The 18,168-nt window shown below is 42.5% G+C and overlaps 2 protein-coding genes across 2 annotated transcripts in view; one reads left to right on the top strand and one right to left on the bottom strand.

Annotated features, from left to right (window-relative positions):
* The window catches only part of YME1L1 (YME1-like 1 ATPase), a 45,785-nt gene extending 32,988 nt beyond the window's left edge, over window positions 1–12,797 (bottom strand). Inside the window, 5 exon segments of the mRNA XM_011949243.1 lie at window positions 78–241; window positions 2,134–2,183; window positions 2,185–2,307; window positions 5,922–6,056; window positions 11,483–12,797. Of these exon segments, the coding sequence (XP_011804633.1) occupies window positions 78–241; window positions 2,134–2,183; window positions 2,185–2,307; window positions 5,922–6,056; window positions 11,483–11,752 (742 nt within the window). The 5' untranslated portion in view covers window positions 11,753–12,797.
* Window positions 12,127–18,168, top strand: part of MASTL (microtubule associated serine/threonine kinase-like) — a 29,448-nt gene continuing 23,406 nt past the window's right edge. The window contains exon 1 of the mRNA XM_011949239.1: window positions 12,127–12,909. Within this exon, the coding sequence (XP_011804629.1) occupies window positions 12,724–12,909 (186 nt within the window). The 5' untranslated portion in view covers window positions 12,127–12,723. The remainder of the gene's footprint in view (window positions 12,910–18,168) is intronic.

The raw sequence follows: 18,168 nt of genomic DNA, 5'->3' as shown, positions 1-18,168 counted from the left end.
CTACCGTAAAAGCTAATAAATGGTATTTATTAATAGTGCTAAAATATTTAATTAGAACAAAAAATACATTAACATACCATATTTATTTTCAAAGAAGGACTGTGCAGAGACATGGGATGTATGCCAGTGGGAAGAAATGTTTTTGCCTTTACAAAATCCAGGAAGTAGATTTTCTACCAGCTGATCAATCTGTCCAATTTTTAATTCAGATAATCCAAGGTCTCTTAAGTTAAATGAAGGCTGTAAAAGATTGGGTCAACCAGGTATGCATTAATGTTACCAAGATATTTAACCTAAGAAGTACATATTATCAGTTAAAACAATTAGATTTTAAAAGTCTAACACATATACTTTTTTTTAATATTTAAAAATAAATCGATGCAAATATTTTTACAGTTCGTTTTACTGAGATCAGTCACATGAGGTTTGACATAGGTTAAAAAATTATATTCCCAATGGTATCCTTAAATAAAGAGATAACATTTCAGCATGAATGAGAAAAACATTTGTTTTTAAATCAAACCCAAACCACTACTGTCCTAAGCATTATGGTTCACAGAATCAAGTGAAATGTATGATATTTTTTCCTTCTCTCCATACAAGCATACTCTGATCAAGAGCTAGTCTATCAACCATTGATCAAGCATTTATAACGACAAGAGTATAAGAGTAACTACCTGCAGGGTTACAAAGTATGTTATATGAGGTCAGGGAGACTTTCCCCAACAGTGTAAAACTGATTGGAGGATAATAGTAAGGTTTTTGAATTGGGGAAATTCTATTCAAATGATAATCTTCACCAGTCCATGGAGTTTTAAGCCCCTAAGCAGCCATAAACAAAAGCCCACTTGACAAAGAAATGGTATGCTTGGTTACCACAGGACATCTCACTCCTCTGGCCTCACTGCTGAGATCCTTCCTTGAACTCAGAGGTTCTAAAGTTACCCATTATCTTCTAATAAGGAAGAAAATTAAAGTCAAAACTGTGAAAATCAGGCAAAAAAGTCTAAAAATCACAAATATGTGTGAATATATACCCACTTTTAAACAACAGGACAAGGATTAGTTATTTTCTTGTCCACATGAGCTGAAAAGGAGGCACTTAAAGACAAGTAACAATTTTATGTTACTCAAACCCAAAATGGCTAAGGTGGGAGGAGCGTTTGAGGCCAGCCTAGGCAACATGGTAAGAAATCATCTCGACGAAAAATTAAAAAATTAGCTGGGTGTAGTGGTATTTGCCTGCAGTACCAGCTATTCAGGAGAAATGTTTGAGCCCAGGAGCTGGAGATTGCAGTGAGCTATGATAGCACCACTGCACTTTAGCCTGGGATACAGAGGGGAGACCCTATCTCTAAAACTAAAAATTTTCTTAGAAGAGGCATGGACATGGATTATACAGCTCTGGATTGATGTCTAGGAATATGGTACTTTTTTTTTTTTTACTAGATATAACTCATATTTCTAGAATTCATTTTCTCAATACTAACATAACTATAAAATACACCTTATTTCATAATAGTAAGGATCAAAGGCAAAGATCATGTCTTACTCATCTACATAGCCTAGCATACAGCATGACGGCCATAGTAAAAGATAGTTAAAGGTATGATGAAATAAAATACTTAAGAGTATTTTAAGCTATTAAAAATGATGGATGAAGAAGACTTAGGGAGAGGGGCAAATAAAAAGCTATCCAAGGGTCTGGAACATCTCAAAAAATTCAAGGAAAGAAAAAAGTCAAGAGATATGCTATGGCCAAACTGTGAAGAGCCATATTTGAATTTAATTCTCTAAGTAATATGATTAGTTGTCTTACGGAAGAAAATAGAGAACTAAGGAAGATAGACTGGCCTAGCACGATGGCTCAAGCCTGTAATCCCAACATTTTGAGAGGCTGAGGTGGGAGGACTGCTTCAGGCCAGGAGTTCGAGATCAGCCTGGTCAAGAAAGCAAGACCCTGTCTTTACAAAAAATTTTAAAATGATAAAACAAACAAACAAACAAGCTAGACTTGAGAGAACGCTGATGGAACAAGTGAAAGATGGCAAGAACCTGAACTAAGCCGTGACTAAGAAGGATGGACACAGCAAATCATAGACAATAGGCATTTGGAGAAACCCACAGTGTATAGGGATTGAGAGGGAGAAGGGTTCTGGACAGATGTGCCAGTTATCAGTTGGTTGTGTCCAAGTGCTCTTTCATCCTTTTTGCTGGCTCCATGAACATGGATCTGTACCCTTTGAATATTTTTCCTTTGCCAATTGAAACAATGTTAAGCTTCGTCAGGAAGTCACTGAACGTACACTGTAGGAAGAGTTTTGATTCCTGGTTCTGGTATGCTCATTGAGCAGATTCCTGTCTGTAACACCCATGGTTTCTATAGCATCTGGCTCCTGTCAATTGTGCAGTTTCACCAAACCCTGGCTCCTGGAGTGCACAATGGCCAGCAATACCTAGCAGCTTCCCCTGGCACCACTCATATAGCAGCTTCTCCAGTAGGACACATCCCCAGGAACAGCTTTCCCCAGTATCCAGCAAATTCTCCTGGCATGACATCACAGCAACTTCTCTACCATTCAGTAAGCCAAGGCCATGCCTTCGCCAACATCAGGATCTCAGCCCTGACGGGGGAGAACTCTCCCTGACTCTATCTCAGCCCTAGAAGTATGAGCTGCTCCCTAAATCTGCTGGTCCTTTTTTATTTTTTAGATTTTTTAAGTGTTTACTTCTTAAATCCCTACCTATTCCACTTCCCTGTAAAAACAGGGTTTTTTTCAAGATTAAACAAAAAAATGAGATTACATTTTTATATTTATTTATTTATTTTTGAGACAGAGTCTTGCTGTCACCCAGGCTGGAGTGCAGTGGTGCAATCTCGGTTCACAGCAACCTTTGCCTCCTGGGCTCAAGCGATTCTCCTGTCTCAGCCTCCCGAGTAGCTGGGACTACAGGCACACGCCACCACACCCAGCTAATTTTTGTACTTTTAGTAGAGATGGAATTTTACCATATTGGTCAGGCTAGTCTCGAACTCCTGACCTCAGGTGATCCACCCTCCTCAGCCTTCCAAAGTGCTGGAACTATAGGCATGAGCCACTGTGCCCAGCAGACATTACATTTTTATACTAAACGTTTACTGTTCAAATGACTATGTGGTTTCTCTTTTCTAGTTGGACTCAGACTGAAAAAGTAGGACTAAAGCCACTGTAAGACCAATAACTCAGTTCTGGGCATATTAAATTTGAGGTCCCCGGAACCTATCCAAGGAAAATGTCTAACAGACCACTAGATAAATTACTCAAAACTTGAAAGTGACTTTACCATTGAAGATATATTTGGGAGTAACATATAGAGAGATGTTAACTGAAAATATGCAAGTGGTGGCCGGGCACAGTGGCTTACGCCTATAATCCCAGCACTTTGGGAGGCAGAGGCAGGCGGATCACCTGATGTCAGAAGTTTAAGACCAGCCTGGCCAACATGGTGAAACCCCGTCTCTACTAAAAATACAAAAAATTAGCCACGCGTGGTGGCTCACACCTGTAATCTCAGCTACTCAGGAGACTGAGGCAGAAGAATTGCTTGAACCGGGGAGGCGGAGGTTGCAGTGAGCCAAGATCGCACCATTGCACTCCAGCATGGGCAACGAGGGTTAAACCCCTTTTAAAAAAAAAAAAAAAAAAAAAAAAAAAAGAAAGAAAATATGTAAGTGGGAATGTAACCTGGGAGAAAGTAAAGACTGAAAATTAGGACAGGCATGGTGGCTCAAGCCTGTAATCCCAGCACTTTGGAAGGCTGAGGCTGGCAGATCATTTGAGGTCAGGAGTCTGAGACTTGCCTGGCCAACATGGTGAACTCCATCTCTACTAAAAATACAAAAAATTAGCCAGGTGTGGTGGGGCATGCCTGTAATTCCAGCTACTCGGAAGGCTGAGGCACGACAATCATTTGATCCCAGGAGGTGGAGGTTGCAATGAGCCAAGATCAGACCACTGCATTCCAGCCTGGGTGACAGAGGGAGACTCTGTCTCAAAAAACAAACAAACAAACAAACAAAACACATCAAAGTAGTATCACTCAATTTAAGGGAGTATTTGCAAAGTAAGAAAGGTCAAATGCAAATGATAAGTTGACAGATGCAGGGTTTTTTTGGTAAAAGGCCTGTATTTAACACTAAGGAAATCAGCACTAACTTCAGCGAAAGAAGTCTGAAAAATGGTAAAAGTAGTAGCCAAATTTCAATAGAATGTAGTGTGAATACACATGCAGAAAACGTACGGCATAACAAATTCATAAGACTACTAAATAAGCAAAGCAGAATCTAAATCAACATGTGCAATAGTATCTAATTATTATAAAATACGAAAAGTGCAAGAGAAAAAGACATACGAAAATACAAAATGTTAACAGCCTTATATCTGGAAAAGAGTCCACGGATGAATTCCGTTTCTTCTACCTACACTAGTATTTTTCAAAACTTGTAAAATGAACATAATTTTGCTGCATGTACCAATGTTGATACTCTCTTCAGTAGTAAGGCTCTCTTGGACTATAATTTTGGAGAAGAGTGTCAGTAGTAGAGTAGAAAGACAGTAATGGACTGTGTATAGGAAAAGGCAGTAAGAACTAGGCAAATAGTACAAAAGGAAGTACAAGATGACAAACTTTTCATCAAATTAAAATTTTATCCCAAGGCTGACTCTACAACCCCCTCAAAAGCAAGCTCTTTTCAACTCCTCCACTACTGTCCTTTGCCATTAGCTCCTGATATCAGATTAAGAACATAACCTATTTATGTGTTGAAGAGGCTTTGGGAACTTAATGCCAGATTATAACATTTTTTCCATGAAAAATGTATCCTGAGCTTGTAAGCAACTATCTTACTAATAAGCCTTGTGAATACATCAGTTCTTAAGTTCATAATTCTCAATATCCTAGGAAACACTGATTTTATAATTATACAAATACTGAAAGTACAGTGTCCTAGCTTATATATTTCACTTTCCAGTACCTATATTTTAATTGTTCAGTTACACTGAAGGCTCCTATAAGGCAGTAGATGATAACTTCGTACTATTTTATCTTCCTTGAAACTTGGGAGGTAATCATGGTCAGTTACCTATGGGTTCACCGCTCCTGCTGAGGGAACACAACAGAGTAGCCGACTGGTATCGCACAGTGTAGGAGATGCTAATACGAAGTACAATGCCAAATGAAAATTAACAAAAAAAAAGTCTAAATATATTTGCAATATGTGTAATAAAAACCAGAAATATCTTCAATTGCAAAGAAGATTAAGCTGAAGGCAGAAATCCCTTGCCACAAGTGCCTAAAGAAAGATACTTCATCCAACATGATTAATAGTACAGTTGATCCTTGAACAACAGATTAGAGCTGTGCACATCCACAGATACATGGACTTTCTCAGTTTTGGGCATATTAAATTTGAGGTCCCTGGAGCCTATCCAAGGAAAATGTCTAACAGACCACTAGATAAATTACTCAAATTACTCTGCCACTAGAGACAGCAAGACCAATCCCTCCTCTTCTTCCTCAGCCCACTCAACTTGAAGATAATGAAGATCTTTATGATGGTCCACTTCTACTTAATGAATAGTAAGTATATTTTCTCTTCCTTATGATTTTCTTAATAACACTTTATTTTCTCTATCTTACTTTATTGTAAGAATACAGTACATAACACATAAAATATACAAAATATATGTTAATGGACTCTTTATTTTATTGGCAAGACTTCCCGGTCAATAGTAGGGTATTAGTAGTTAAGTTTCTCAGGAGTCAAAAATTATACTCAAATTTCTGACTATGGGGGAGGGTCAATATCCCTAATCCCTCATTTGTTCAAGGTCAACTATATATCAAAAAGGTTTTCTCACACAACCAGGATAAAGACTTACCTCACTGCTGGGAGCCTCATGCTCAGGAACTACATCTCGATGCTGTTTTTGAGAAACTGACACTCCACTGAGAGAAATAGAAGTGTTTTTTGGTGTATGGAAGGCATTGATGAGATGACTCAGAGGAACTGTAACCTAGAAAAAGATAAAAGTTAAAAATTAAGTAGTTTTTTTTTTTTGAATAAACAGAACAATCTCCTTTTTCTTGTCAGGATTTGTTAAGTATTAAATATACATCATATGTCAACCCAGTATACTAAAAACTGTAAGAACTCGAATTTACTGCTGGTGAGAAGAAAATTGGTATATTCTTTCAGGATATTTTTCTGAATATGTAAATCAAAAGTATCAAAAATATATACATTTCTTGTTTGTAGCAATCCACCTTCTAGGAATTTATTCTAAGGAATCTGACAAGTACTTGCACATGCATAGAGAGTAACTCTCATCAAAAACATTTCAAAAATAGTAGAAAGCTGGAAACATCCAGCATTAGAGGAGCGGCAAAATAAATTATACCACTGGTCAGGTGCAGTTGCTCATGCCCGTAATCCCAGCACTTTGGGAGGCCGAGGCAGGCGGATCACTTGAGGTCAGGAGTTCAAGACCAGCCTGACCAACACAGTGAAACCCCATCTCTACCAAAAAATACAACAATTAGACGGGTGTGATGGTGTGCACCTGTAGTCTCAGCTACTTGGGAGGCTGAGGTAGGAGAATTGCTTGATCCCAGGAAGCGGAGGTTGCAGTAAGCTGTGATCACACCACTGCACTCTAGCCAGGGCAACAGGGTGAGACCTGTCTCAAAAAAAAAGAAACTACCACATAATGAAATACATCCAACATTAAAAAAAATAGTAAGTAGGCCAGGAACAGTGGCTCACACCTGTAATCCCAGCACTTTGGGAGACCAACGCAGGCAGATACCTGAGGTCAGGAGTTCAAGACCAGCCTGGCCAACGTGGTGAAATCCCGTCTCCACTAAAAATACAAAAAATTGGCCAGGAATGGTGATGGGCCCCTGTAATCCCAGATACTTGGGAGGCAGAGGCAGGAAAATCACTCAAACCTGGGAGGCGGAGGTTGCAGTGAGCCAAGATCGTGCCACTGCACTCCAGCCTGGGTGACAAGAGCAAAACTCCACCTCAAAAAATAAAAATAAAAAAATAAAAATAAAATAAAAACAAAAAAACACTTGAGCCCAGGAGGTTGAGGCTGCAGTGAGCTATCACACCACTGCACTCCAGCCTGAGTGACACGGCAAGACCTTGTCTCAAGAAAAAAAAAAAAATTTACTTAATAAATATTTGTTGAGTAAACGAACAAACTAAATGGCTTTTTATTATATACCAGGTTTAGTATTACATGCTTTACTTATATCATCCCATTTAATCCTCAAATAGCTATAATAATGAGTAACAATTATACTTCTTGTTACAGTTCTGTCAGAGATGTTTGAACCACAGCGACTCCATCTGGAGCAGGGGCAAAATGATGGTAAATGAGGCTGAGACCTACTGGGCTGCATTCCCAGGAAGTTAGGCATTCTAAGTCACAGGATGAGATAGGATGTGGGCACAAGATACACGTCGTAAAGACTTTGCTGATAAAACAAGCTGTAGTAAGGAAGCCAGCCAAATCCCACCAAAACCAAGATGAAGAGAGTGACCTCTGCTAATCCTCACTGCTCATTATGTGCTAATTATAATGCATTAGCACGCTAAAAGACACTCCCACCAGATCATGACAGTTTATAAATGCCATGGCAACGTCAAGAAGTTATCCTGTGTGGTCCAAAAAGGGGAGGAATCTCGAAGGTCCCCCTTTCCCTGAAAACTTATGAATAATCACACATTGTTTAGCATAAAATCAAGAAATAACTAACCGTAGGTATCCTTAGCGGAGAAGCCCAAGCAGCTCTGCTCCTCTGCCTATGGAGTACCCCATTCTTTACTCCTTTACCTTCTTATATCTTAATAAACTTGCTTTCACTTTATAGACTCTCTCTCTTTTTTTTTTTTTTTTTTTTTTTGAGATGGAGTCTCGCTTTGTCGCCCAGGCTGGGAGCACAGTGATGCGATCTCGGCTCACTGCAACCTCCGCCTCCTGGGTTCAAGCGATTCTTCTGCCTCAGTCTCCCAAGGAGTTGGGATTACAGGCACAGGCCACCATGCCCAGCTAATTTTTTGTATTTTTAGTAGAGACGGAGTTTCACAATGTTAGCCAGGATTTCTATCTCCTGACCTCATGATCCACTCGCCTCTGCTTCCCAAAGTGCTGGGATTACGTGTGTGAGCACCACGCGCCGGGCGACTCTCTCAAATTCTTGTGCGAGATCCAAGAACCCTCTGTTGGGGTCTGGAACAGGGCCCACTTCCAGTAAAAATTTCACTGTTCATCTCCTCCAAAACTCAACTTTGAGTTGAGAAGAATGGCAAACTTAGTTGCCACTGTAATCCTGTTAAGAGGTGGGACCTTTTAGAGGCATTTAGTTCAGGAGGGCTCCGCCCTCATCAATGACTAATGCCATTACCGTGGGGTACAGACCATTTAACAGAGGAAGACAACAGAGATTTAGAATCTGACTCAAAATTCCAGATTTCTCATCCCATGGATATTGATACACAAATTCGTGACATACTAGGGAATAAAGCAGACTGTAAAACTACCTTAAGTATGCATATCCGTGGCCGGACGTGGTGGCTCAGACCTGTAATCCCAGCACTTCGGGAGGCTGAGGCAGACGGATCACGAGGTCAGGAGATCGAGACCAACCTGGCTAACACAGTGAAAACCCCGTCTCTACTAAAAATAAAAAAATTAGCCGGGCGTGGTAGCGGGCGCCTGTAGTCCCAGGTACTTGGGAGGCTGAGGCAGGAGAAAGGCGTGAACCCGGGAGGCGGAGCTTGCAGTAAGCCGAGATCGGGCCACTGCACTCCAGCCTGGGCGACAGAGCAAGACTCCATCTTAAAAAAACAAAAACAAAAAATAAACTATGCATACTTGTGTTTGTCTACAGAAAAAACTGTGTGAAAGAATTTATTCTAAGACACGTATCCCTCAGTAATGAGATTATGGGTGATTTAATTATATTTTCAGCATTTTTAGCAAAATAAATGTATTTGTTTTAAGGCTAGTCAAGTGAAGCAATGTATCATTTTTAGAGTCAGAAAGAAACAGTAAGTTCCTTACAGCCCGGGGGCAGTAAAAAGAAAAAAAATAAACAGTAACTTCTTTTGAAACTGTAAAAATAAATCATTTCAAGATACGTATTTTCTACCTATTTCTTTGAAAAGATTTATTTGAATTAGTTATATCTCTTTTCTTTCACAAAAGGATTTAGGAATGAGCTCTTCTCAGTGAAACAGTTCGTTTTCTGTGGCTTCGTTTTTACCATTTAATTTCAAGTGTATTCAGCCAATTAAGCAACCAGGAATTCCAAATGTGTTACCATCTTTCAAAGCAAGAAATGCCTGAGTCCTCACTATATTTGAGCCCTGTTAAGACTGCCTAGGGTACATAAAAATCCCTTTATCATCTCTACCAACATCAGATACTACTAACTGTCCATCCAGTTGATGGTAAATTCTCCTAAAATTAGGCCTCTTGATGTTAACTAAGGCAAAGAGTTGTTCCAAAAACTTTAATACCATATTCAATTGGCCATGTCAGACTTCTTTTTCAAACAATTACTAGGACTTCTCCAGACACTGTCATCTTGGTAAATAGCACCTTCAATGCATTCATCTGATCAAACCCAGAAACACCTCTCCCCATCATCTCTTTTATCTGATCTCTCGTGCAATTCCACTGTCTTCAAAATATATCTCATTCCCTTCTTTCTATAACCACTGCAACCGCTTTAATGGGGGGGTGGGGGCGGTATTTTTAACTGATAACACCTTCCACTCTTGCCCTCTCCTATTCTCCATACAGCAAAAGCCAGTCATCTTTTAAAAATGAAAATCTAATCATGTTTTAAAACTTTCGGTGTGGCCGGGCGCGGTAGCTCACGCCTGTAATCCCAGCACTTTGGGAAGCTGAGGCGGGCGGATCAGGAGGTCAGGAGATCGAGATCATCTTGGCTAACACGGTGAAACCCCGTCTCTACTAAAAATACAAAAAAAATTAGCCGGGCGTGGTGGAAGATGCCTGTAGTCCCAGCTACTCGGGAGGCTGAGGCAGGAGAATGGCGTGAACCAGGGAGGAGGAGCCTGCAGTGAGTCGAGATTGGGCCACTGCACTCCAGCCTGGGCGACAGAGCGAGACTCCGTCTCAATTTAAAAAAACAAAAAAAAAAACTTTCAGTGGTTGCCAACGCACTTAAAATGAAATCAGCCATAACAAATCCTTTACTCCCTGTATGATCTGCCTCAAGTCTTTTCTCCAACCTTTTCTGTCACTACCCCCCTTTAATTACTATGTTCCAGCCACAGTAGCCTTATTTTGGTTCCTCCAACCTGCTAAATCGTTTCCTAACTCAGGACCTCCAGGTATTTTTTTGTATGCCCGGGATACCTGTTCAATCTTCACCTGGTTAAGTCCTAGTCATATTTACTTCATATCAATATTAAGAGAAGATTCCACATTTGCTTTGCTCACCTGGTACATAACTGATGCCCAATAAACAAGCAGCTGCTTCAGTTTGTTAGCCAGTACTAGCACAAAAAAATTAAAAATTCTTAAAATGAGGGGGACTCAAAGTTACACAAAGGAACACAATCATATGCTTAAACCAAGAACCTACGAGTGTCGATTTTCTTAAAAATTATTTTTTTAAAAAACTCAACGTTTTAAAAACTATTTCTTTGCAAAACTGTAGGAACTCTCAAAAAATCTATTAAAATGTTACCATCAAAAAAAGAGACTGGAATGAAGCAAGAATAAAACATTGTCATAAGTGACTGCCCATCAAAGAGCATACTGAAAACCCTTGAAATCATTTTTCTCTTCACTACCTTTTGTTTTACAAAATGATGAGGATGAGGCTGAATCAAAATTTTAACTTCAAACAATTTACGACTCGAAAATACACGTTATTAGTTACTTCTTGTCAGAAAGAGAAAACTTGCAAGGCTGGCCATTCGAATTATTATACCATGTTTGGGTTAAATTTAAATTCCATTTAAAAGGAAAGAAAGAGCAGGGGACGGGCTGTGAACACTAAAGCCACTGGAAAGTCGGAAGAAACGGGAACATTACCTGCTCCCTTTACATGTATGGTAGAGACATATCCCCAGCCCCCACGCCAGAACGCCAGACACTGAACAATGCCGGACGGATTCTCTAGCAGAAATTCCACGCCATCAGTTCGGTAAGCCAAGGTCTCTCTCCATCACGCTCACACCCCGCCTCTGCCCCCAACAGCTTCATCGTCAGCCCTGAAGTCTTGGGCCCACTCTCAGCAACGTCCCCTGATCCACTCCTCAATCCTGGGACGCGCACTGAGTTCATCACTTCTTTTCTAGAGTCCTTTCTGAGAAATCGCTTCCAAGAGTGCAATTTGCAAACAGCCACGGGCAGGGCGGGAGGGAAAAAAATAGGGTGAATGCCGGGCTTACCTGGGGTTGCACCGTGCTCGACAAGGAAAACATCTCCTGCGGGCCCTCAGCGACCTCACCCGCCTGCCGAAACTGTGCCCCTCTGTCGACGGCCCGGCGGGGAGGCGCTGAGCCCTTCTTTTTACCTTTTTCTCCGACCCGTTGCCCCGCACTCCTCCCAGAAACGGAAAATGGCCTCCCCTTCCTACAGCTACTGCAACGACAGACAATCCGCCCCGGAAGGTGAGGCGCTAACGCAACAGTACTTCCGGGGCAAGTGAGTGCCCACATGGCCAAGTGCCTGCGCGTTCTTTCCCGCGGAAGTAGTTGACATTTACAAGGAACAGCGTCCACAAAGGTCTTTAGCTGTTTTTTAAGGAGAGAACAGCCTTTACCCTCTTTAGAGTTTCTTTTTCTTTTGGAGACGGAGTTTCGTTCTTTCGCCCAGGCTGGAGTGCAGTGGCTCGATCTCTCGATCTTGGCTCACTGCAACCTCCGCCCCCCGGGTTCAAGCCATTCTCCTGCCTCAGCCTCCCGAGTAGCTGAGAATACAGGTGCCCGCCACCACGCCCGGCTAATCTCCTCTTAAGACTTTCTACAGCTTCCTTATGAAATCTTCTGACTAGGCCTTGATCAGTAAGGTCTTTTACTACAATTTCGTGCTCTTTTCCTCACACCAAATCGAAAACTCTCCCTGTTGGTTCTGATCTGTTTCAGTCAGGCAAATTATATCCTGGGAAAACGTCAGATGACAGGGGCGGCCACCCGCTTCCTGCTCATCGTTTCTCCACATTCTGTGCCTTCACTAGCTTCCAGACCTCAGCCCTGGCTTTTGCTTTACTGTACAGTCCGAACTGGTTTCTACGCCTCGCGGGGGTGGGGAGGTCGTGTATGGGAGGAGGACCGCTTTCCACCAGCCTCGTTGGGAAGCCGGGAGAAATGTTTTCAAATCCTGCGATTCAGTGAAGTCCCAGTCGTCCCTTTACTGTCCGCCCAGAACTGTTTGTGCCTCCTCCCTCATGAGGAATGACGTCAGTGGTGCCGCGGTCGCCGCCCACGACTAGTGTACTGCTGCGGACTCGGCTTTCCCGACGCCCCCTCCCTCCACGTCTGCGTAAGGGAGGTGACGGGGGCGGGGCACGGCGGCGCGGTGACGTCACGGCCTCGCGCGGCGAGGGCGGAGCCTCAGTTTGAACCCAGTTGGCGGGAGTGGCTGCTGGCGGAGGGGCAGTGGCCGCGGGACCGCTGTAGGCTGGCTAGCGATGGAGCCCACCGCAGGAAGCAAGAAGGAGGCTGGAGGAGGCGCGGCGACCGAGGAGGGCGTGAATAGAATCTCGGTGCCAAAACCGCCCTCCATTGAGGAATTCAGCATCGTGAAGCCCATTAGCCGGGGCGCCTTCGGGAAAGTGTATCTGGGGCAGAAAGGCGGCAAATTGTATGCAGTAAAGGTAGGAAGTCAAGGAGGAGCAAAGGAAGGGGTCAGGCCCTTCGGCCCTCCTTCCTGCCTCCCCGGCTTGGGCAGGCCCCGGGGCCGCTGGAGCAAGGAGTCTGGGTGGCCTTGCTTGCCTGGCTTGCTGAAGCCTCCAGAGCCCTGCGACATCCGCGATAGGGTCGGGTGTCTCACCTCTGTTCCGCCCTTCCCTCCATATCTCGGATGCCCAGCAGTTTGACCCTCTTCTCCCTGCCCAGCGTTAGCAAATGAGGAAACTGAGACCGAAGGCAAAGGGACTTGACCGAGGTGATTACATCGGCCTTAGTACAACAGGGACTTAAAGCCAAAGCCGTGATTCGTAGTCTCACCCTTGCTTCAGTTAGGTTTCTAAATCCAAAAGGGTTTTAGTAATTAGTAGTTTTGTTTACCTTGTTTGTTTCCTTTGACGTGCAGAATCGCTGAAATTTTTCTACCGGAGAAGAGTGATTAATTTGTAGGCACTGATAACTTTTTGACTCTTAACCAGGAGAAAGATGTACTTTTTTCTGATAAGTCTTTAGTAATTTTTTTTTTAAGACAGTCTTTCTCTGTCCCCCGGGCTGGAGTAGTGTGGCGCGGTCCCGGCTCCCTGCAACCTCTGCCTCCTGGGTTGAAGCGATTCTCGTGTCTCAGCCTCGAGTAACCGGGATTACAGGCGCGCACCACCACACCTGGCTGATTTTTGTACTTTTTTTGGTCGAGATTGAGTTTCGCCATGTTGTTTTCGCTATGTTGACCAGACTGGTCTAGAGCTCCTGACCTCATGTGATCCGCCTACCACGGCCTCCCAGAGTGCTGGGATTACAGGTGTGAGCCACCGCGCCCGGCCCTGTTACGAATTTTTTTTTTTTTTTTGAGACGGAGTTTCACAGTGATCTCAGCTCACTGCAACCTCCACCTCCCAGGTTCAAGCAATTCTCCTGCCTCAGCCTCCCGAGTAGTTGGGATTAAATGTGCACGCCACCAACCCAGGCTAATTTTTTGTATTTTTAGTAGAGACAGAGTTTCACCATTTTGGGCAGGCTGGTCTCGAACTCCTGACCTCAGGTGATTGCCCGCCTCAGCCTCCCAAAACGCTGGGATTACAGGCGTCAGCCACTGTGCGTGGCATTATGAAATTTTTAAGTGTTAGCATTACCTATTCGTTTGATGTATCTTCTGGATCCTTTTTACTCATTTGGCCTTTGCCAGGATTAAGTTGGGAATATTCATTAAATTAGTAACTGTCACTTCCAAGTTATATTCTAGCTTTGCGGTTTGATGTAGATTAATTTTCGACCTGTTGTATAACCAAAAGTTCTCTTTAAATGAGCCCATTGTTTTCTCTTCAAATCTTCCATTGTGAAATCTAGAATGCACTTTTATTTAAAGAGTAGGTTGAAATATGTCCTAAGCCGATCCTTTGTCCATGCAGCCATGTGTATCATTCTAAAAACATTCAACATGTATCTTGAAGCTGTTCTGTCCATTCTTGGTACTCGTCCATTCCAGTGGTTTCACATTACTCACATTGCATCACTGAGTGAAGGCGGTAAAGGAAATGAGAAACCAGCAACTTGTTAGTGGGATTTCAGCTCCCTATTGGACATTGTCAAGTGAATATCCAGCACACACCTCCAAATTGTACTTGCCTAACCTTAACTAATCCTTTCCACCTAACTGCCTAAATTCTGAACCGCCTATATTCCTTCTCTCCATTTAATAACACCTTCATCCCTGTCCTTCAGACTAGAAACCTGAATCACTTTATTTCATCTCTGTATATCTCTCAGTGTTCCTGTCAGTTCCATCTCTTTTAGTCATGCTTTTTATCCTTTCCCATTCCCAAGTCCCTGTCCAAGTACAGGCTTTCACTTGTCCCCCTATTTATTTGGTTATAAAGGTACAGGCTGGGTGCAGTGGCTCACTCCTGTAATCCCAGCACTTTGAGAGGCCAAGACAGGTGGGATTACCTGAGGTCAGGAGTTTGAGACCAGCTGACCAACATGGTGAAACTCTGTCTCTACTAAAAATACAAAAAATTAGCCAGGAGTGCTGGCACGCACCTGTAATCCCAGCTATTCAGTAGGCTAAGGTAGGAGAATCACTTGAACTTGGGAAGCAGAGGTTGCAGCGAGCTGAGATTGCACCAATGTATTCCAGCCTGGTTGACAGAGCAGGACTATGTGTCAAAAAAAGAAAAAAAGGCCAGGCACGGTGGCCCACGCCTGTAATCCCACCACGGTGGGAGGCTGAGGTGGGCGGATCACCTAAGGTCAGGAGTTCGAGACCAGCCTGACCAACATGGTGAAACCCTGTCTCTACTAAAAATACAAAAATTAGCTGGATGGTGGGTGTACCTGTAATCCCAGGTGCTCGGGAGGCTGAGGCAGGAGAATCACTTGAACTTGGGAGGCAGAGGTTGCGGTGAGCCAAGATCGTGCCACTGTACTCCAGCCTGGGAGACAGGGTGATACTCCATCTCAAAAAAAAAAAAAAAAAAAAGGTACAATTCAGTGGTTTTTAATAAATTAGATAGTTGTATAACCATCACCACAATCCAATTTTAGAATATTTCCATTGCCGGAAAACCTATTCTGCTCATCTGCAGTGCCTACCCCATTAACACCTCCAGCCCCAGATAACCACTGATCTACTTTCTGTCTCCATAGGTTTGCCATTTCTGGACATTTCATATAAATGGAATCATACAATATGTCGTCTGCATCTGTTTTTTTTCACTCGACATTTTTGAGGTTCATCATGCCTTCATTTCCATACATAGTCTGTTGGAATAGCCTCCTAGCTGGAATCATTATCTTCGTTTTTTCATTCATTCCTTAGACTGTGACATGTAAACTCAAGTTCAGACTCCTTAGAAAAGCAGTCGTTTTCCCAGTTCTGGCTCCGTATTTCCACTGTATCTTCCTCATACTGTTATGCCCAGACCGTTTATTCCCCGAAGAAGACCACCAGAGTCCAGAGTCAAAGCCAAGCGGCAAGGATCTTTAATGCAAGTTCGAACTTGGTCCCTCTGTTTTACAACATACAAGAGGGCCTCGAACAATGCGTGCGCTCGCTTTTTATAGCCCGATGTAAACAGGACTTGTGAGGTTACAGAGGAACAAGGAACAAGGGAATTCTTTAGGTTACAGCATTACAATTGGTTAACATATTAAGTTTATACATCTAGCAGTTATCTATTGGTTCCCATGCTTTCAGTAAAACTACAAACGGCGGTGTCCTTATCGGGGATTTCCCAGGATTTCCCAAGCTGAGATATATGGAGGAATGTATTTGCACTGGGCCGTGTTTGTACTGGGCCCAGGAAATTGAGAGATATATGGTGTCAAGCTAAGATATATGGAGGAATGTATTTGCACTGGGCCGTGTTTGTACTGGGCCCAGGAAATTGAGAGATATATGGTGTCTGTACTGGACCCAGGACTGAGGAATGTGCCTGATTTCTTTCAATACCCTGTCTTTTGACCTCAGCAGACAATTGGCTAGTCTCTAAATGCTGTGTATTTTCTTGCTTCTGTGCTTATGTTTATGCTAGTTCTTTCTTGTTTTTTTTTTTTTTGGAGACAGAGTTTCGCTCTTGTTGCCCAGGCTGGAGTGCAATGGTGTGATCTCAGCTCACCGCAACCTCTGCCTCCCAGGTTCAAGCGATTCTCCTGACTCAGCCTTCTGAGTAGCTGAGATTACAGGCATGCACCACCACACCTGACTAATTTTGTATTTTTATTAGAGACAGGGTTTCTCCATGCTGGTTAGGCTGGTCTCAAACTCCTGACCTCAGGTGATCCGCCTGGCTCGGCCTCCCAAAGTGCTGGGATTACAGGTGTGAGCCACTGTGCTCGGCCTTATGCTGGCTCCTTGCTAAGTGCTTTTCTTCCACCCTTTTCTGCTGTTCTCCACCTGCCTTATTCATGTATTAAGATTCATCTTAGCTCCCCTTCAAACCTTCCCTGATCTTTCAGACCTATCTCATTGAATTGGTTACTTTATATGTTCCTGAGATTTTTGCTTTTCCTTCTACAGTACTCAGTCATGATCAGTTGTTGAAACAAAAACACTAATCCATGTGTTTAATCAGTATTTGCTTAGCACCCACCCTCTTTGTGTCTAAGAACTGGACAACAATGGGGAACAAAACAAGCATGCCCTCATAGCCAGTGAAATGATAGGAAAAATCATGTTACCAACTTGCTTTGTCAATTTCCCTCAGTTTTCTTAAAGAAAGGAGTTAAGGCAGGAATTTATAATGTATTAATGATTTTATTAAGTACTGTAATAAATCTTTGAAAGAAATATGCCTTTTTTTCTTGTAGCAGTTCTGAGAATTGATCCCAGTGTTACTGACTATTCAGTTTAGTGTTCCAACTTTATTTTTATTTATTTATGTATTATTTATTTATTTATTAAAAAAAATTTTTTTTTTTGAGATGAAGTCGTGCTCTGTCGCCCCAGGCTGGAGTGCAGTGGCACGATCTCGGCTCACTGCAAGCTCCACGTCCTGGGTTCACGCCATTCTCCGGCCTCAGCTTCCCGAGTACTGGGACTACAGGCGCCTGCCACCATGCCAGGCTAATTTTTTGTATTTTTAGTGGAGACCGGGTTTCACCATGGTCTCGATCTCCTGACCTCGTGATCCGTCCACCTCGGCCTCCTAAAGTGTGGGATTACAGGCGTGAGCCACCGCACCTGGCCTTTAATTTTTTTTAGTGTTCCAACTTTAATAGTTCTGTTTCTGTACAGATTACCTTCAAACTTGAAGTTCTAACTATTCCAACTTAAGATTTTTTTTCATAGGCAAACTTCCGATGTTATGCCTCTTTCTGATTCTATTCCCATCCATCAAAGAATCAGAAGTTAAAAAAAAAAAAATTAAGTAATTACTCCACGCCCAGGTCCTAGTTATCTGTGGGCTTATGAGGAATGTAACTACCTTTTGACTTTGTTATCAGAACAGTGGAACAGAATTTTTTTCTATTAATATGCAGGGCAGTCTGGGAGCGTTTGTTTAATTTTTTTTCCTTCTCTAAAGAGATTGTGGTACTTCTGCCATTTAATACCAAGATAAGCAATTCTATCTCGAAGATTTTTTTAAAAACTGTCTTAACTATTTTTTGTACGTGGTTTCCTGATAGCAGTGCGAGTCCACATGACATCTATATGTGTTCTCTCTGTTCATGTTTTTATGATGGTAACTTTGAAACCTGAGATCACTCTGTAATTTTTTTTTTTTTTTTTT

Source organism: Colobus angolensis, unplaced genomic scaffold (assembly GCF_000951035.1).
Source record: "Colobus angolensis palliatus isolate OR3802 unplaced genomic scaffold, Cang.pa_1.0 Scaffold293, whole genome shotgun sequence".
NCBI lineage: Eukaryota > Metazoa > Chordata > Mammalia > Primates > Cercopithecidae > Colobus > Colobus angolensis.
This window is presented reverse-complemented; position numbering and strand designations above follow the sequence as displayed.